The sequence below is a fragment of the Rhineura floridana genome, chromosome 16 (genome assembly GCF_030035675.1).
Source record: "Rhineura floridana isolate rRhiFlo1 chromosome 16, rRhiFlo1.hap2, whole genome shotgun sequence".
Taxonomy (NCBI): Eukaryota; Metazoa; Chordata; class Lepidosauria; order Squamata; family Rhineuridae; genus Rhineura; species Rhineura floridana.
In genome coordinates, this window is record NC_084495.1 from 38,378,270 (window position 1) to 38,398,235 (window position 19,966).

Below are 19,966 nucleotides of genomic sequence, written 5' to 3' on the forward strand. Positions count from 1 at the left end.
GAAGGGGTTCTCATCAAGGGGAGGAACGGAGTCCGGCTGGTGCCAGAGCTGTACAGTGTCCCTATGGAGAAGGTGAGCAGCCAGGCTGTGGGTCACCAGGGCTGAAGGAAGCTCAGCACAAACGGGGGGCAGCAGGGAGGTGCCATTTTCCTGCCCCTGAACTTATTGTCCCGACAGAGGCAAAACAGGAAAACTTGTGTTAAAACGACTAAAGATCTGCAGCCAAAGATTTGGCAGGTTATTTCAAATCCATTTTTTCATCATCTAATATAGTTCAATGGCTTGCTTATTTGCTCCCTTCTGTTCTGTTGAAATGATGACTGAAGATATTCTAGAGTCCAGCTAACTCCTGGAAACTTTTAGATAAGATTTATTTTAAAGGCACAGCTTTGGAAAGTGGATTCTCAAGTGCTGCCAACAGCCCAAATTGTCATGTTCTTGCCTTTATTATGAAGCTTCAAGCTTTTTTATTTGGAAGTGTTGAGACTGTGTTTGGCGACTTCCTTCTGTGCTTTCTCAGGCCATCCCAAGACAATTTGGCATCTAAGCTCAACCACTGAAATGTGCCCCCCCCCGTCACTCTGTGCCTAATCCTGAGGTCATTGTTTTGGTACCCATAGTTCCATTATTGGTTTGGACATTTTAAGTGAGTTAACGCAGCAAGTAATCCTGTAGTTAATCCGCAGTGCAGTAAAACCGTTCAAAGAGAATTTTTCATGATTGTGTGTTAGTGACCTTAACCAAGAAGTTCCAGAAATTTAACCTTCCCTTAGTTCCTCCTCTGTAGTATCTGGTGCTGCCAAGCATGATTTCATATTGAATTGCTTGTATCCAACATCAGTCCTGTTTTGAAATTAATGGACATGACTAACTTAGGTCCACTGATTTCAATAGGTCTACTCTTGAGTATGGCATAGTTGGATACAGCCCAACATGAATGTTGCTTAAGAAGCTGTGACTGTCTGTTCCCTTCCCAGGGCCTCTGATCTTTTCGGTCTTGTCTTCTAGGTCGATGAGGAGTACGGCAACCCTCACATGGTTGACCGTGTGCCTCAGGGCAAGATGCCACTGATGTGGGGCCAGTCCCTCTACATTCTGGGCTGTCTCATGGCAGAGGTAAGACACTTGCTGTTGGGAACATGCGTAGGCTCCTCAGCCCACCAGGTTGCTTTACTGTCTGGCTCACTTGTGCATGTCATTCATAACTCTTGCTCAGGAGGTGCCTCTTGCACCAGAACACAGGAAAAGCCCAGTTGCTGGGTCAGGCCAAAGGAGGCCCATCTAGTCCAGCATCCTGTTCTCACAGTGGCCAGTCAGATGCCCCAGATGGAAGTCCTTAAGCAGGATCTAAGTGCAACAGCAACTCTCCCCACTTGTGGTTTCCAGCAACCATTGGGAGGGTGGCTGGGGAGCATCTTGTGAGCAGGGGCCTGGACTAGGTGGCTTTTCAATTCCGCTCTGTGGCTGAGGTGGGCCCCAGGGAAGCCTCATTGCCCAGGGATGCCTTCTCTTCCTTTAGCCCAGCCCAGCACAAGTCATCATTGGTTAGTGGCCTTCCTGCGGTTGGCAGGCTTACCACACAAGAGGCTCCCCTCTCTGGAACTTGGGGCCACCTCTGAATGGTGAGAGATGCTAGAGACATAAGAAAGGGAAGTCATTGCCACACAGCGCACATTTAATGTATGGGGTTTTCTGCTGCAGGATGTGGTGATGGCCACGAATGTCGATGTCTCTAAAAGAGGATTAGGCCACTGGTCGGTAGCCATGACAGCTGTGTGGAGCCTCCATGTTCAGGAGTAGTATGCCATGGAATGTCAGACTCTGGGGGGGAGCAACAATGGGACACAGGTGTTGCCCTTGTGTTCTGCTATAATGGGCTTCCCAGTGGCTGGCCACCATGGGAATAGGGGACACTAGACTAGATGGGCCCCCTTTGGCATGACCCGGCAGCTGGACTCTTCCACTGTTCTCATGTGGCCCCCCCTTGCTTCTCTCTGCTTGCAGGGGTTTCTGGCTCCAGGGGAAATTGACCCTCTGAACCGCAGGTTCTCCACAGTCCCAAAGCCTGATGTGGTGGTGCAGGGTAAGCGAGGCCTGCTGAGGTTAGGGAGACTCTCTGCATCTGGCATTTGGGGGGGGGAACTGAGCCCTCGTGCAGGGGTAGAACTCTCCGTGGGGACTTCCTTGGGGTGAGAGGTGCTCTCTTGGGCCACATTCACACCACACCTTTATTCCCCCAAAGAATCCTGGGAAAGGTAGTTTGTGAAGGGGGCTGAAAGCTGTTAGAAGACTCCTGTTCCCCTCACAGGGCTACAATTCTCAAGAGTGTTTGTATTACAATTCTCAAGAGTGTTCTGAGAGGAGGAAATGATGGTTAACCACTCTGGAAAACTGTAGCTCTAGGGGTCTCCTAGCAACTCTCCACAGACTACACTTCCCAGGAGTCTCTGGGGGAATCCACGACTGTTTAAAGTGAAATAAAGGTCTGGTGTGAATGTGGCCTTGGTCTAAGTGCTACTTCTAACATTCGCTTTCCCAGGGCAGGGCTCCAAATTCCAGCCTTCTCACTGCTTGGCAGGTCGGGGCCAGTGCCTTCGGCCAGCTGCCCGCCTCTCTTTCCAGGCTGTCTTGTGGGGCAGGCCTTGCCACCTCTTGGTGCTCGTTGCCTTCTTCCTGGGGCTGAGAGAACGCTCATCTTCCCTGCTGCCGCTCTTCTTTCCCATCCGGCAGTGGGGGAGGAAGGCTGGCTGCTCCCTTCTGACGCCCTCCCTGCCCAGCAGCTGACCTGCCCTCTTCATCCTTGCTAGTGTGCATCCTGGCCGAGACGGATGCTATCAAGGCCACCTTGCAGGAGGAGGGCATTGTGGTGGAGACGGTTGCAGACGTCCAGCCCATTCGCGTGCAGCCAGCAAGAATCCTCAGCCACATCTATGCCCGACTAGGTGAGCCCCTGGGGGGCGAGTGGAGGCGTCAGTGCAGCCTTCCAGTGGAAGAGAGTCGAGCAACATTCTGGGGAATGGCTTGCAGCTGTGGGCGGTTGGGCTTTTTTGGGGGGGCAGGGGAAGGGTAATGTTTGGCCACCTGCTAGGGTAGGGTCTCTTTTCTCCCCTGGCGTCTTCCTCTTCCCCCCTCCTCCCCACCTCTGCCTGCAACCAGCTGTGCATTCTGGGATCAGATGGATAGATGCAGCCTGTCTAGCGCCAGGAGCCTTGAAGACTGTCCATCACTGCCTTCTCTCTCTCTCTCTCTCTCTGTGTGTGTGTGTGTGTGTGTGTGTGTGTGTGTGTGTGTGAGAGAGAGAGAGAGAGAGAGAATGAGAATGAGTGACAGAGTGAGTGACAGAGTGTGTGTGAGTGTGTCAGTCAGTCAGTCAGTCATCTGGGGTCTTATCTCTCCTGAACAGTTTTCCAGGACATCACTTTGTGGGAGGTGGGGGAGTTTTAGTTTTCCCTGCCTTCCTCAAATTCTCTTCTCTCCCCCCCACCCCTCTGCTCTCATTTCTGGAAGAAAGGGGCAACCCTTGAGGGAGAGGGCCAGTTCTCCAAGGCCCTCTGGCCTTCCACGCTGTGTCATTGATGCATATCTCTGCTCCTGATCCCCTGCAGGTCGTAACAAGCGCATGTGCCTGAGTGGGCGTCCCTTCCGGCACATGGGTGTCCTTGGGACCTCCAAGTTCTACGACATCCGAAACAACATCTTCGCCTTCACGCCACAGGTGGGCTGGGCATGAGGTGCTGTTGGCCTGTGGCTGCCGGTAGCACAGGTGGCCATTCAGAATCTCCCAACGGCTGCTGTGAGTTAAGAGCAGCAGCAGCAGCAGCAAACGTGCCCTTACAGGAAAAATAAATCGAAAAGTGCCCCAGAGTTTACTGGTGTGGGGCTGTGTGCTGGCTGCCAGTTTTAAGCAAAGGGGTTGGCTTGGAGCTTCTTCCTAGGAGCAGGGGACAGATTGTCTAATTAGGCGGCTCCTCGTTCTTCCCCGCACGTAATTAAGCTCTCGCCTTCAAAAGGTACAGAGGACATGCACGTAAGATCATGTTTAGATACTTGCAGTTCATTGCCGCAGACTTCTGCAACGTGGCGCCCACCAGATGCTCTGGGCGACAGCTCCCTCCAGCCCCAGCCGGCGTGGTCAGGGGTGAGGGGAGTTGCGGTCCACGATGTATGGAGGGCACCATGTTGAGGAAGGTGGCATTTGTCTAACATAACCGGTGTGATGAGGCTCTCTAACTGCACGTGGAAGCTTGAATGAGAAGTGGAGGCCAAACTTCCTTGACACCTAATTTGTGAGTGGAGCTCGAGGGTATTAAAGCAGGGAGGGGGCTCCTTTGGGCCTCCAGATGGTGGTGATGGGAACAGCTCCCATCCTTCCTGACCACGGATGGGCGCTGGTCACAGGCTCCCAAATGGCGGCTTGAAAGGGCCGCTCCCGAGTGGCTGCCCTTCTCTGCCCCTCCCCCACTTTCCCCTCCTGCCTCGTGGCCCCCCCTCTTCTCGGAGCTCTTTCTCACCTGCCTCTGCTCCCCTCCCCTGCAGTTCATCGACCAGCAGCAGTTCTACCTGGCCCTCGACAACACAATGATTGTGGAGATGCTGCGGACGGACCTCTCGTACCTGTGCAGCCGCTGGAGGATGACAGGGCGACCGACCATCACCTTCCCCATCTCTCATACTATGCTCGGTGGGTCCCTTTCTTGCTGAGGAGGGGCTTCTGAGTGGTGGCGCCCTCCCCTCCCCCCTTTAGTGGAAGGGACATCGTAGCTCAGTGGCAGCGCATCTGCTTTGCATGCAGACGGTCTCGGGTTCGACCCCAAATGGCACATCTAGGTCAGGTTGGGGAGCCCCTGCCAGTCAGTGCAGGCAATACTGACCTAGAGGGATCAGCGGTCTGACTCAGTATAAGGCAGCTTCCTGTGTTCCCTGTGGGAGGGTTTCAGCGTTACATGGGACCTCAGAGGCCATGTAGTTCAGCCCCCTGTTCAGCCCCTGCAGCTACAGCTTCTCTCTCAGGTGGCCATCCGCTTTCTTCTTAAATACCTTAATGAAAGAGAGCCCACCACCTTCCCAGTCAGGTCTGCGTTCCACCATCAAACAAGCTCTTGCCCTGAGGAAGTTTCCCCTAACGTTTAGCCGAAATCCGCTTTCCTGCAACTTCCACCCATGGGTTTCTAGTCCTGCCCTCTGGAGCAACGGAGAGCTTTCACGTGGCAGCCCTTCAGATATTTGGAGGCAGCTGTCCTGTCTCCTCTCCGCCTTCTCTTCTCCTGGCCCCACCTGCCAATCTCTGTCAACCATCCCACACAGGGACTTGCTCTGCAAACCTTTCACCATCCTTGTTCCCCCTCTGTGGACACGCTTCAGCTGCTCAAGGTCCTCCTTAAAGGGAGGCACCCAGAACTTCACTGGATTCTGCACAGATTTAGTATTTTTGCAAACTGCTTTCTCAGCATTGATGTGTCCACTTGTGTGAGGCAGCGCCCAGGTATTAATTAGCAGGGCAGAAAATTTGTAACGAGAGTGAATCCCCTGTTCTCTCTCTCTCCCCCTGCCCCGTCTCCTCTAAGGAGGCAGATGGAAAACTTGGACTGTTGTGGGTCACAGGTGGGCATGCCTCTTCCCTTGCCCCCCCAGTCTGTTGCCATCTCTTCTTTACGTGTTTTTCTTTCTCTCTGCGTTGAAAGACGAAACTGGCACCAGCATCCACCCGGCTGTTTTGGCAACGCTGCGGAAGCTGCAAGATGGCTATTTTGGAGGGGCAAGGTGAGTGGTGGCGAGCCCACTCAAGGCCAAAGGAGAGAGAAGGGCCGTTGGCAGCCTCTGGCTGTGGGATCCTATATCGAAGGGAGGGTTTTCACCATGACTTCTGAACAAAGCAGGAGGAGGCAGGGAGGGTGTGAGTGTAGATTTCAAGCCTCTGGAAAGATGGGCTGGCCTTTGCTTGGGCTTAATTGGTTTGTTCTTGCGCATATATATATATTATATATAATCTCCTGTCCCTCCCTGCTGCCACAGGATCCAGACTGGTAGGTTATCTGAATTCCTCACCACGTGCTGTCGCACCCACCTCAGTTTCATGGACGCCGGCCCAGAGGGTAAGCTCTATGCTGATGATTATGGGCTCAGCCTTGACAGCTTCAGTGATTTAGACCCTGAGGACTGGCTGCATGGCTTTCGAATGGCAGAAGATGGTAAGGAGATGGGTCGTCCCCTTTCTTGCACTCTGGGTATGCTGTGGTTAGGAGTTTCTTAATCCAGCCCATAATGCCACAGCCCTCTGACTTCTGACCTCTGCCTTACTCATTTTGTTTAACCCTCATCTTATTCCTGCCCGATCCGTAACCACCACCTCTCCTCTCCAGATTTCTCTCTCTCCTGTCCTCTGTGGTGTTAGCAGGACAGAATTGCAGAGCTGGGAAACGGACAGCCTTGGAGCCTCACAGGGCAGCCAGGAAAATGTCCGGCTCTTGTAGAACACCAGTGGTGAGGCTCCTTTGGGACTTGGGGACCTTTTTCCAAACGTGGATGAGTTCACTGTTCAGATAATAGTGGTTCCCCCCTCCATTCGGACCATTATTATCATTCAACAAAGCAATACAGTATAATGGGTTTGGGGTTTTTTTGCAATCAACTCATTTTTTTTTTTTTAAAAAGGAAACTGAGAGCAGAAAGGAAAACAAATGGTCCAGGTGAGGTAGTTACATATGGAGGATAATGGAATACTGTTGGCCACTGCAGGTAAAAAGAACAAGCTACAATTAGCATTTCCTGGCTAACAGCTTTTTGCAGTGCAGAAAGGTTCCCTCTTGCACAGAGTTCTGCCTTGTCTACTGTGATGCTCACTGAGGAGTGGGCCAGGTGACAGACTTTGTCAAGGCCGAAGTTGGGGGGCGGGATGGAGGCAGATTTCTAAAGATCTGTGTGTGCTTCACTCCCTACCCTCCACCCCCAGGCAACTTTAGCTCTGAGCTCTGCCCTGATTCAAAGCAGCTGTTGGAGACCTTGGCTCCTGGCCTGTCTCCCTGGACCCCCAGGGACAGGCATCTGTTGCCATTTTAGTCCCCAGGATAGGCACGGCAGGGACTCCTACAGGAGTGGCAACAGAGGCATGGGGAAGGTTTTGACACAGGACTCTTCATCAGGCAGAATGGAAAGAGCAGTGCAACAGAGTGTCCAATGAGTGGTGTTCACAAAGATGCAGATGTTGTTCTATAAATTAGTGTCGTTAAAGCTCCTTCATCAGCACAGGAGTTTGGTTAAGGCGTCTTCCTCTCCTTCTCCCTTTCCATCCTGCCTGAAGAAAAGTGGTGTGTAACTTGTCAGCTATCTTACATTTCCACCACTGAAGAAGAGACCTTTTGCCTCCTTTGGGAAAGCCTTCCCCAACCTGGTGCCCTCCAGATGTGATAGACTACAGCTCCCATCAGCCCTGACCACTGGCCATGCTGGCAGCTGGGCTGATGGGAGTTGGAGTCCAACAACATCTGGAGGGCAGCCAAGTCAGACAGCTGTGCTAGGAGATGTGTCTGCTCCAGTCTGGAAGGGAAAGTCTCTCTGTCCCCTCTGGAGCTCTCCTTAGGCATCTCTGACCGGCCCCCTCGGCTGTGGTCAGGGGCTCCCTCCTCTGCCTACACAAACCTTCTCCTTAACTCTCCTCTTCATCCATTAACGGTGCCTGTAACCAGCTTCTTATCACACCTTCCCTCCCTGCCACCTCGGAACGCTGGTGCTGCGGTTGCGTGGTTGCAGTGTGTGTGTGTGTGTGTGTGTGTGTGTTCACCTACCTCTTGACGGTGGTGCGCTGTGTGCAGGCGTTGAGTCGGGGCTCTGCTCTGCTCCAGCTGTTGATGGCATGGTGGTGCTGGAGGCCAAGAGCTGTTCTTGGAGTGGTGCATGAGCCGGTTCTTCTGGTGCTTCCAGGGGCTGGCTGCCCTGCTCGGGCTGCGGTGGGGGCCTCTTGTTGTCCTAGCTGCGGCAGGTGGCCTCCTCATTTGGCTCCAGTTACCCAAGATGAGTAAGTGCTTTTTGGGGAGGGGGGTGAGTGTTGTAGAAGGGCAGGGAGCATTGCCAGGGAACGAGTGGCTTTGTGGCTTGCCGTTCTGGGGCTCGCCAGCATGTGCCTTCTGTTGCCCCTGCTAGGAATGTGACTTTCAGCCGCTTGTGCTGCCCTGTGGTGGAAACAAGGTGCTGACTCTTGTTCCCAGCGTTGGGAGCCTGCCTGGCCAGCCACTGTAGAAGCCTCCTTGCCCTGCATGGCTGGTGGTGGATTCTGGTCTTCCCTCATTTTGCAGCCTGTAAAAGTGAGGAGAGTGGAGATTCTGTCAGCCCCCAGTAATAGTGGCTCCGTCTGCTTCTGATCAGTGTTCATGGCTGCACAGTGGGATTTCTGTGTGCCAGAGTTCAAGGCTTTTGTGGCTTGCTCTGGAGATGAGAACTCTCGTAGTGCAGAGGCCTGGGTGGGAATAGCTGAGCAAATACATCACTGGCATTCCAGAATACACCAGGTCAGTAAGGACTGGAACAGCGTCGACTGTTCAGGCTACCTTGAAACAAGAGCCACTTTAAGCATCATGTGTGAAAATGGCTCCACTGTAAAAAGCATTATAAGAAATGCCCAGCACTGAAAGACGGGGTGACAGAAGTTCTCCTCTGCCTGCCTGCCTTTGCCTGCCCAGTCTGCATGTGTAAAGTAAGTACTTGCTGTATGTCTCCGGGGGTGGGCTCCCCTCTAGGAACAGTGGGACCAAAGTAACACCAGCCTCCCCCTCTCTCCTGCCTGCTCTTCCAGCTGACATTTGCGATGAGCTAGCTCAGTATTTAGATCACCTTCTACAGCACACAGCTCCCAAGGCCAACCTCCCGCCCGTCGCTCAGAAGGGGGGTCTGCAACGTTTTCGTGCCGCGGCGCACACCACCCGGGAGCTCGTGTCTCTGCGGTCCATGGCCAAAGAGCTGCACGTTGAGAGTGAGTGTGAACCTCCTGCATATCAAAGTGAGAGGCTGTTTTGCATTTCCTCCCACCCTCGCCCTTCCACCTGTGCCAGTACTCCAGTAATAGGAGAATGTGCACATGGCAGACTCCCTCCCCCCTCCTGTGCAACTCTTAAAGTTACAGGATCCCTCTCTGTGCCTGTACCTGGCGTCTCCACAAGTGTGTTGAACACAGTTGTCTCGTTAAGGCTCAGGTAATGAATTGGCATCCCTGGCCCTGCATGTGACGCAGGCCGCTCTCTGCCTGGCCCTAAGTGAGGGGGCCCTTGGGTGGCACAGCAGCGGCATGTGCAGTGCTGGGAACTCCCCCCTTCCCAAGAGACCAAGTCAACCCCCTCTCTCCTGCCCAGTCATGGCTGCTAAGCTTGTCAGACCAGGACTGAGCAGTGCCAAGATTCAGCTGGGCCTTTGCTTGAGTGAAATCCAACATGCCGCAATCCCTGGGCCCAAAGTTTTCTGTCCCCCTTGCAGATGTCGACATGTACATTCCCTCCAAGCTTTTCCAGTGGTGTCAGCAGTCCGTCCACCTGCTGGGCTCGACACACAAGCAGGACACCAAGGTGAGGTTCCTGGACTGTGCCGCCTGTCTCCTCCTCTGTCAGAAAAGGTGCTGTTCTCGGAGCAGAGGAGTCCCTTGGCATAGAGGGATTTCCTGTGAGCAGGGGGTTGGACTCGATGGCCTACAAGGCCCCTTCCAACTCTATGATTCTATGATTCTAGAGGGGCCTCCCCAGCCTGTTGCTGTTGCGAATGTGCAGAGTGGCATATATATGTTCTCTTCCTGCTCGCCTAGGCTACGTTTGGAGCACATGGCTTCCCACAAAGAATCCTGGGAACTGTACCTCTCTCAGAGCTGCAATTCCCAGCACACTTAGCAAACTACAGCTCCCAGGATTCTTTGGGATTTAAATGTATGGTGTGTTCACAGCCCTCAGAGTGGAAGGACTGTCTGTCCCTGTAGGGGCAGGGATGGCAGACTTCCTTCCTCTAGCTAAGCAGCTTTTCTAAATCTTTTGGCCTTAGTTGAGGTCTGGGCTGTGCAGAATTCCGCCAGGTGGTGCCTTTGGCATTGGGCCTGGCTTGGTGACCCTGCTGTCCCCTGGGGAGGGTGTGTCAAGATATCTGCATGGATGCGGCCTTCCTGAAGCTTGTCTGGCCTTCTTTTCTCAACAAGCCATCTCTCCCTGCTGAGGTGAACCTCCCAAAGGATGCAGATGGGAACGTGGACTGCTGGGCTTTGGTGGATCAGCTCCGCGCGTGTCAGACCCTGCAGGACCAGGCCAACTGTCTCTACATGCTCTACATCCTAAAGTAGGAGCCCTTGCTTTCCAGTCGTTTAATCCTGGGACCTCCTCAGGCAGGGAGTGCCGTGTGCCTTTCCTAGCGCTTGCAGGGTCCCTTCCCAATGCTGAAATTAGCCGTTAAGGAGGCATTCCACTGCAACCAGTGGAATAGGTTGGTGTTTGCAAATGTGCCCAAAGTCCCCCAAAGGTTGGCAACGTTTGTTTGAAGATGTCGCCGGGCTTCTGGTGTGACCTGGCATCGTTTTCTGGGAAGATCTGCCAACCCCAGTCCACCACTCCCTGTGCCAGTGATTGGCACCATCTTAGGTTGCTCAGTGTCAGGGGTGAGGAGCCTGTGGCTCTCCAGAGCCGGTTTGTTTATGTGTTGCATTTCCCAAAGAGACGTTTGTGCAGAAAGTGTCTTGCAGTAAACAGTCTAAATAGAATAGTGCAATAACCATAATACATAATAAAAATTTATAATAGCACCTGCCCAAGGGAGCTCACCTGGTGCCAACAGTCACCTCTTTGGCACCAGGTGAAAATGTTGTTATTCCTTCAAGCATCTGGGCAGGTGATAGGGCTGTGTGTCTTTTGTGACTTACTCTTTTTTGCAGGGGGGAATCTCGTTTGCAGACTGGTTATTGTGGAGCAACACTTTAAGTGCTTGGTATGGTCTTTAAATGAAGTGTCTGGGGTATTAGTATTGGCATGTAGTTTAGTGGTTGTACATCACCTTGAGCTTTCCTTTTGTACGAAATGATGGATAGGCGAAATAATAATTTTATTTATTTGATGTTATTAGATTTCTTTCCAGCTCTTCACCACAAGGTCCCAGGGTACATTACAAGAGTAAAAAATACAGGTATAAAACAAAGGGCTGTATTCAACGAAGTTCTACTCAGAGTAGACACATTAACATGAATGAACCTAAATTAGTCATGTATATTAACTTCAGTGGGTCTACTTCTAGGTAGGACTAGTATTGAATATCGGCCAAATAAAATAATATCATTACAACACCATAAATTCAACACTTAATTGTTCACTTAAAAAAATGTCAAAAGAAATTAGGAGAGTGTAAAGCTTACCAATAAGTCCATTAATGATATCCCAAAGTAGCCCCAAAGCCACCCCTCCCCCTCCAGATGCTGCTGAGGCTGCAGCTGCCATCATCCCTGAGCACTGGGGCTGTGCTGGCTGCTGGCAGTTGGAGTCCAGCACCATCTGGATGGCCGCAGGTGACCCTGCTCCTCCCTGCCCAGAGAAGCGAGCTGCAGGCCAGAAGGGAGCAGCTCACTGCAGCCTGGGCTGAGGCGTCGCCTGGGGGCCTCACTGGGCCAGACACAGGAGGCACTTGAGCATCCCTGTTGCTGACCGGCGCACTGGCTCTGCATTTTAGGGGTCCAGACTGGGACACGGAGATCTATGGTGAAACGGGGGCCTCTGTCAACGACCTTCTCCTGGAGCTGTATGGTAAAGTTGGGGCGACTCGCCAGTGGGCCCTGATCCGCTACATCTCTGGGATCCTAAAGAAGAAGGTGGAAGCTCTTGATGAGGTGATAGCTCCTTTCTGCAGGGGCCCAGAATCGCTCCCCCTGATGTGGATTAAATAGGGTCATTGGGACCAGGTGGCAGGGACCAGGAAATGCTGGGAAAGGGGGAGGAGTCGTGGCAACAGGTGCTAGGGAACGGTTGCTAGGGCGGGAGGAAAAGGGGTTTTCTCCCTCTCAAATGGGCATCCCACCTTTTGGCAGCGGATAGACTGGTTTCAGAACCCACCTGATCATTATGGGACAGAAGGAAGAGGAGCAGGCTTTCTTTGTTACTGTTTCTACGACGACGGTGATGATAAAACCGGGGACATGGAGCCTGGAGCCTTCCCAGCAGCCATACGCACATAGGGAGCTGCTTATCCCTAGCTTAGTATTGTCTGCACTGACTGGCAGCAATGGCTGTCCAGCGTTTCAGGCAGGGTCTTTCCCAGCCCTATCTGGAGATGCCACCAGGGACCAAGCGCAGGACCTTCTGCATGCAAGGCAGATGCTCTGCCACTGAGCGACAGCCCCTCCCCACCGGCTTGGCCCAGTAGTCAGAGGCCTGGGAGTTGGAGCTCAGCACCATCAGGGGGAACACAAATGTCCCCCCCTATGAAAAGGGGTTCCAGGGTTGGGTATGGATGATTAATCGGGGGGGGGGGAGAGAGTGTCCAGGCTGTGTGTCTGACGGAGGCTTCCCTGCGCAGGCCTGCACTGACTTGCTCTCGCACCAGAAGCATCTGACAGTGGGTCTTCCTCCGGAGCCTCGTGAAAAGACCATCTCCAAGTGAGTCCCCTGGCTGCGAGGGCTGCTTGGAAGGCCGTGGGCGCCACAACTCCAGTCCGCTGCAGCCGTGTGCCAGGCACAGCTGTGTGGGTTTAGGGATGCAGGAGGGCATCCAGGAGAGCTGGCTGGGGGAGAGTATCTTTGGGCTGTGCCAGCCTGGCTGTTGGAGAGGACGGAGGCCAGGTTTGGGGGAACCTCTCTCTGGGGCATCCTCTATGAGCATCGCTTTTGTCTGGGGCAGGTGGGGGTGGCGGGTGAAGTCTCTGTCCCATCGTCGTTACCAGGAGGTCACTAAAGTGCCCACATGCCCAGCTGAGGAGAAGTCAGACTGGTGGCCTCTTCCGTGTCTCCAAGAAGCAGTGAAACACTTGCCTCCTCTCCCTAACTAAGACTTGAAAGCATGGAGGGGACACAGAGATGGATGTGTTTGTGTGGCATGAAAAAGGCCAAATGTTGCATTCTGGGAACCCAAATTGCGTACACAGAATGTCTGCCTGATCTGCATAACTGCATGAACTCTGTAATTCCCCCTGACCCTGGCAAAATTATAATTCCCAAGAAATTTGTTTTTTTAAAAGGGCATGGATATTGGATTTTGAACTTGCGCACGAGGAAAGTGCCTGATGGAATATTCTCTGCACTGATTCCAGAGTGGCGAGGCGGTTCTTCCGGGTGGGGGAAGAGGTGTGATGATGAGGCAGGCAGGTCATCCTGTCTGCATTGCAGCACGGCATTTTGTGGGGGCTGTAGAGTTGGGGTTAATGCTTAGCAAGTCTAGAAGCCTTTGGGGACGAGGGCGCCTTCACATCTCATGCCGCTGCTGCTGCTGCCTCCGCAGTCCGCTGCCGTATGAGGAACTCACCCACCTGATAGACGAAGCTAGCGAGAAGAACATGACTGTCTCCATCCTGACGCAGGTGAGAGCTGGACCCCTGTTGCCTCCCCATCAAGGATGCTCGGAGGCTGGATCTGTGGTCAGCCTTTCCCCCCCCCCTCTCTGCAGGAGATCATGGTTTACCTAGCCATGTACATCCGGACTCAGCCTGCTCTCTTTGCGGAGATGTTCCGCCTGCGTATCGGCCTCATCATCCAGGTGATGGCGACGGAGCTGGCACAGTCACTGTCTTGCTCAGGTATGTGGATTTGTAGCCAGGTGGTCCTGTGCTGCTACATCAGCTGGCTGTGTCCATCCCGGGCCCCTCCTTGGTCTAGCCCCGGTGCAGCCCTGACTAGCCCCCGGGAGGAAGCGGCCCTTACTGTGTCTCTCCGGAGAAGGCATCTTTGGACCCTGTACTGATTCCAGATGTCAGGAATGCTGCAAAGCAGCTGTGGGTGATCCACATGGGTGTGGCACAAGGCCCAGGGTGAGGGCTCTGCTTCTGTGGCCTTCTGTGCCCTGGAGAGCCACAGACAGACCCCTTTTTGCTGGAGCCTCTCCCATGGGTGTTGATTGTAACAGTGAAATTGGGAAGAGGGAAGTTGCCCACCTCCTCTCTCCTCCTTCAGCCGAGGAAGCTACTGAGAGTCTGATGAATCTCAGCCCTTCCGAAATGAAGAGACTCCTGCACCACATCCTCAGCGGCAAAGAATTTGGAGTGGAACGGAGTGGTGAGCCTGGCGGCCCTCTGGGCACGGGGCAAGCAGAGACTGGTCTGGAGGATGCTTTCTGTGGCTGAGATCAGCCTTTGGCTTCACGCTCCCTCCACTCTCGTGAGAGTGAGAGAAGAGCCCTGTGGCTGCCTCAGGCCATGGGCCTTTCCAGTCCAGCACCTGCTTCCAGTGGCGGCCAAACTGATGCCTCTGGGAAGCCCGCAAGCGGAGCATGAAAGCGATGGGCCTCTCCTGCTTGTGCTCCCCAGGGCAGGTTCAAGGTAGCCATTCTGGCTAAGAGCCACTGACGGCCATTGGTATCCTACATAACTGACAGTGTTGCCAGTCATTTACCCTCCAAGCCCCTCCCCCAAAGCTTTAATGGCAGTCAGCCTGGTTGCATTTTACTCTTTTCCTGCTGGCAGAGAATGAATTACACTAGCCCTCCTTGGCCCTCTGTTCCCCTCAGGTGCACTCGAGTCATCTAGAGATGCTTAACCTTCTCCTTTAATGAGCTTCCCCAACAAGGGGTATGTGTATGGGGGGGAGATTGAGCATGCCTTCTGCTTCATATTCCCAAGCCCCTGCCTGTGGGATTGTCCCCTGAGAAGCTCCATTCTGGTGGTCGCTTTTCCCTACATATGGCTGTTCGCAGGGACTGCTTTCCTAAGCCATTTTGTCAGCTGGGCTTGGCCCTTGGTTGCATGGAAATGGCCCTTCAGGGCTTTGGGTTGGGGGACACTCGGGGACAAAGGGGTGGTGGTGGTTATTTATTCAATTTCCTGCCTGGCCTACACCATCAGGTTCAGGGGGGCATGTGGTGGGGTCTATTTTGGGTGGACCTTCTGCTTGGATGGAAGGAATACCTCTTGGAGCACAGGGCCTCTCAGAGCAAAGGCAGGTGAAGTTCTGGAGTCTCCAACTACCTGCACAGTCAGAGACAGCACGCTCCTGAACACCAGTTGCCAGGAACTACAGGAGGAGAGAGCGCTGATGTGGTGCTCAGGTCCTGCTTTTGGGCTTCCCTTCTGGCTGGCCACTGAGAGCGGGACGCTGGGCTAGGTGGGTCCCCTTTGGCCTGATCCAGCTGCTGCAGGGCTTTTCTGATGTTCATATGACAGCACCTCTCCCTCTCCCTCCAGTACGCAGCATGGCTTCAACCATGACCCCGGCCGTTTCCATCCGTGCAATTGGCGCTGTTGGAGCGACAAAAACAGAGCGTGCCGGGATTGTCCGCCTCAAGAGTGAGATCAAACAGGTGGGGCTGATTCTGCACTCAAGCTGTTCGGCTTGGCCCGTGGGTGGGTGCCTGGGACCACTCTTCCTCTTTCCATTTAGTGGGGGGGGAGGAGACTGCACAGTTTGGGGGGCTTCTGGTTTCTCCTCCTTCTCGCCACTCATTATTTCTGTCTCTGATTTTGCTCCTTGTTTGGGGGGCGGTTCTTGTAAAATTATGAGCAACATTTCTCCATGTGAACAGTCATGCAGTTTTGCAAAGGACAGAGAGCCAGCAGCATGAGCTGTGCCCACTTGTAGGTAGGTAGGCAGGTAAGTCTGCACCTCTCTCAGGGGGTACAGGGTTGGCATGCAGGAAACTGAGTGGCATCACTTGCGGTGAAGACAGTATAGACTTTACTGGGGACTCCATGGATGAAGGCAGATGCCACTGCAAATCTCTCCACTTGGATGTTGATTGGAAACTGACTGTAGAAATGTAGGTGTGCCCTGGCATTGCATCTCACCCAACCAGGCAGTTGCCCAAGTCTCTTGCATTCCAAAGGGATCTTGTGAATGCACTTTCCCATTGTGCTGATCGCTCTGGCAAACCCCCCAAATGCTGAGCCCCTGCTGCCTGTGCCAGTCTGGCCACCACCATCACACACAAGCGAGTGAGGATCTTGGGAAGTGGGCAGCCGTAGCACTATGGCTTAATCTCATTTCCTGTGTGTCTATCTCCTCTTTTCTCTTTCAGCAACTGAATAAATGTAGGCAGTCTAAGTCTGAGATTAAGGTGAACCCCCCGTTTCAAATGTTGGCTGATTCTGTCCCCCCTGCCCCTTCTTGGAAGCGCCTGCATGAGCAAATGAGCGAGTGAGCTGGTGCAGCAGCAAGCTGGCATTCTCTCCCACACACTTCTGTGCAGCCTGTTTTGTACTAGTCAGTCAGAAGGGAGATTTGTTTTGCAAATGCACCTCCTCCTCCTCTTCTTCTTCCTCTTCAGTCATTAGGCATATAGGAGATGTATCAAAGAACTAGGTCTGGTCTACAGAACAATGAGGTCTAAAATGGGGCTTTGCAAAGATGATTTGGCATCATTGCTCAGGGGCCGCCTGTCTGTTGGCTTCTGGCTCAGGAGATGATGAGGCTTCTGGGGTGGAGGTGAAAGAGGAAGTATCACCCTTTCTGCGTACTTTCAGCCGCTGCTCTCATTTCCAGAGGACAGGATTTCTGAGCAGACTCTGGAGGTGCTGCACATAACGGTGGACCTGTAAATCTCTATTGGATCTCTGGGCTTCTCCACCCGCATCGTGACATGCTGGCAGATCCTGGTTTCCTTGCCGTGTTTGGGCGTTGTCACATCCTCTTGAGGTGGCCAAGGCTGTGCCTCACCTGTGTTGGCTCCTGCAGGATGGTTCCTGCGGAGGAACTGCAGCTGTTAGGAGAGTCCAAGGGTGGGCCCAGCCAAGTTCTTAGCCGTGTCTTCATGGGATAAAGGTAGAGGGCTGAGTTCTCTTGCTCTGGAGCAGGCTGAGCACCAGAGCCGCTGCTGCCTCTAACAATCTCTGCAGCGCTTCTGATGTGCAAGTTTTGCAATCCACGCCTTACCCCCCCACACACATGCTGCAGCCCCATGCAAAGTCGATCTTGTTCCCATTTTACAGAAGGGGCAACTGAAGTGGCTTGCCCACAGACACCAAGGGATCCCATGATGGAATAGGGGTCTAGAACCCAGTTCCAGCACCATCCCTGGCTTCACACATGCCTCCTCACCCCCACCCCAATGCTGCCTTCTTAACAGGGGTGTTTGTTAACGTTTCTCACAGCTTTGCTTTTAACAGAACATGAGCAGGGGCTTCATGTCCTAAACTGGCTCTAATTCCACCATTTTGGGAGGTCTGCCCGCTGGCCCTCTGCTTTAAGTGTGCCCCTGAAGGTGCCTGATCCTTCAAGCGGAGTCTGATGCATGCACTGTCTCTCTGTTTGTAGTCTGGCGGTTTGCACTCCTTAGAGGCCGGCATGGAACTTTTCCAGGTAAACAAAAAGGGGGCAGAACAGGTAGGCACATCCTGTGATGGTGTGTGTGTGTGTCTGTCCCTTCTTGGAGGGCTGCACATTGAAGCTTGGCTGTTCCCAAGAGTGTCCCCCTTTTACTTGGTCCCCAGCCTAAGTGCTCTTCTCTTCTCAGTTGCCCCCACACTCCACAGCCACTTGGTCTGGAGGCCCCCAGGCTGGCATGCTGGAGGACCACACCTCCAAGGATGGGCGCCAAGGCCAGTGGCAGCGGAGGCGACGGCTGGACGGGGCCCTCAACAGGGTCCCCGTGGGGTTCTACCAGAAGGTCTGGAAGATCCTGCAGAAGGTGAGAACTGGGGGTGCTACCAGCTTTGCTGGCACTCCTCTGCTCCCAGATCAAAGGCTGGGGAGTTGAGTCCTGCTTTGCGCCTGCGCCCCCCATGGTGGCCACTCGAGCAGGGCAAGCAGGTGAATCCTCCAGAACACTCTGCAAGGGGGGGTGAGCCACAGCATCCTTTTCAAATACGTCACAGGCTGCAATAAAAGTATGGGACTCAGCTTCACTGGGGAAATGATGGGAGGGGGAGCATGTTGCTGGGCCCTGCCCAGTCTGGCTGGCTCTTAATCCCCCTTCCCTTCTGGATTTGCCCCCCAGTGCCACGGACTCTCTGTCGAAGGGTTTGTCCTTCCTTCTTCCACAACCAGAGAGGTAAAGATGGAGTCTTGCCTTCCTTGCCTTTTAGAGAGGGGTGGGCTCTGTTTCCCCACTGCCAGGTTTGTAGGGTTTTTTGTCACCCCCAGCCCAGCCCCCCACCCCTGTCATGGCCCCCCTCCCCATATCATAGCTCAGCGTGCTTCATTCACAGCACCTCTGGCGATGGGCCATGTTGAACTGTGTGCTGCAATGAGGTTTCCTTAACAGGACGGAGTTGTTTAAATATCTGTCTCTGTCCTGCACGTGAGCAATGTTGTTTCTCCAAAATAACTGTCTGAAATAATTTCCCCAGAATTATTACTGGGGAGGGCTCAGTGGCTGAGCACTTGGTTTGCCTGCAGAAGGTCCCAGGCTCAGTCCCTGGAAGCCTCTCCAGTTAAATGGTGGCAGAGGGCAGGTGATGGGCAGGCCTCTGCTTGCGGCCTTGTATCGACCCGCTGCCAGAAGCCAGACAGATAAATCACCTGGCCGGACAGAAGGCATCACTGTGTGCTTGTGCATTTAGTGTTTTCGCTGCTGCCAGTCTTGACCTCTTCCTCCTCCAGTTCAGGCAGTGGTGGAGGCCACTTTACAGGGAGGGTCAAGTGTGTCTTTTGTATTTTATACTTGCAGACATTTTGAGCCCCGTTTAGAAGAAAATACTTTTATATTTGCAGTCATATTTCTAATGAAAAGACAATAAATAAGTGAATCAGTCTCCAGTTCCTCTCCCAGGACCAGGAGCTGCTGCAAAGCTTCCTGGAGTCTGTGCTGAGCTGCTGGAGATCAGTTTTTTCTTCAGGGGGGATCCAGACCCAGGTTGTAATGCTGAGCGGCTTGTGTTGCTCTGAAGCATTCCAAGGTCCAGCTGTGCAAAAGTTTTGCAGTCAGATACCTTTTGTTGAATATGGTGCATTTGCACAGCTGCTTCCCTATGGCCCATATTATGAGGATTGCACAGTCTCTGTTATGAGTCATGGGCTCTCGGACTGACTCTGCTGTTTGCCAAACTCTTTCCCCCAAACCATGGCACACACACACAGCCATGTAGGACACTTGAGGCCATTGTTGGGAAAAAACTCTTAATGTGCTCAGAGAGAGGACCATCTCTTTGTTCATGCAAAGCATATAAGGCTGGGGGAGTGGACCCTTTCCCCGCCCCCGCATAATCATTTCCCAGGGCCTTTAAAAGTCACCATGATCTTTTTAAAAAACACCTTTCTTATATACTTTCACTTAACTGTCTGCTTTGTTGGAGGCCTCTTGTCAGGCAGAAAGGTGGACTAGACTTTTTTTAAAAAATTAATAATTATTGTTCTTTGCTTTCCTCCCTTGGAACAGATGACTCCAGGAGAGATCAAGTTTGCAGTCCACGTTGAGTCGGTCCTAAACAGAGTCTCTCAGCCAGAGTACAGGCAGCTCTTTGTGGAGGCCATCCTGGTCCTGACTCTCCTGAATGATGTGGACGTGCACAGCATTGGGGGCCTCATTGCAGTGGAGAAGATTGTGCACATTGCAAACGACATGTTCTGCGAGGAGCAGGTATGAAATGGGGGAGGGTGTTTGTGTGTGGTTTCCACGAAGAGTTGACTAGGCTGAAATGTTCATCCTGCAGAATCTTCCCTGGATTTCAGTTTTCTACCCTCTTGCCCCATTTCGTAACCAGAGCGAAAATGAGAACTAAATGTCCAAATGTTGAAAAAGTGGCCTAAAAGCACAGCCCCCAGTAAACATAGGAGTTAGGTGCATAGGTGCCTGTTGACTTCATCTGCAGAAAAACAACGTCGTAAATTTTGGGTGAGGGTGGAAGGGAGAGTATGAGCCCTGAATTCTAGACTCTGGCAATAACTCC

At 53.1% G+C, this 19,966-nt stretch overlaps 1 protein-coding gene across 6 annotated transcripts in view; it reads left to right on the forward strand.

Moving 5' to 3' along the window:
• PHKA1 (phosphorylase kinase regulatory subunit alpha 1) overlaps positions 1–19,966 on the forward strand; it is a 37,380-nt gene that overhangs the window by 15,430 nt on the left and 1,984 nt on the right. For 2 of the 6 annotated variants that reach the window (XM_061598945.1, XM_061598950.1), the window contains exons 11-32: positions 1–72; positions 1,009–1,116; positions 2,005–2,083; positions 2,808–2,942; positions 3,606–3,715; positions 4,537–4,681; positions 5,682–5,760; positions 6,013–6,188; positions 8,786–8,962; positions 9,460–9,548; positions 10,163–10,299; positions 11,674–11,830; positions 12,517–12,596; positions 13,435–13,513; positions 13,600–13,729; positions 14,103–14,204; positions 15,329–15,444; positions 16,159–16,197; positions 17,394–17,438; positions 17,593–17,766; positions 18,076–18,129; positions 19,456–19,656. The exon at positions 1–72 is cut by the window's left edge and continues 24 nt beyond it. In XM_061598945.1, the coding sequence (XP_061454929.1) occupies positions 1–72; positions 1,009–1,116; positions 2,005–2,083; positions 2,808–2,942; positions 3,606–3,715; positions 4,537–4,681; positions 5,682–5,760; positions 6,013–6,188; positions 8,786–8,962; positions 9,460–9,548; positions 10,163–10,299; positions 11,674–11,830; positions 12,517–12,596; positions 13,435–13,513; positions 13,600–13,729; positions 14,103–14,204; positions 15,329–15,444; positions 16,159–16,197; positions 17,394–17,438; positions 17,593–17,766; positions 18,076–18,129; positions 19,456–19,656 (2,484 nt within the window). The remainder of the gene's footprint in view (positions 73–1,008; positions 1,117–2,004; positions 2,084–2,807; positions 2,943–3,605; positions 3,716–4,536; positions 4,682–5,681; positions 5,761–6,012; positions 6,189–8,785; positions 8,963–9,459; positions 9,549–10,162; positions 10,300–11,673; positions 11,831–12,516; positions 12,597–13,434; positions 13,514–13,599; positions 13,730–14,102; positions 14,205–15,328; positions 15,445–16,158; positions 16,198–17,393; positions 17,439–17,592; positions 17,767–18,075; positions 18,130–19,455; positions 19,657–19,966) is intronic. The other 4 variants (XM_061598949.1, XM_061598947.1, XM_061598946.1 and 1 more) reach the window with 4 other exon arrangements.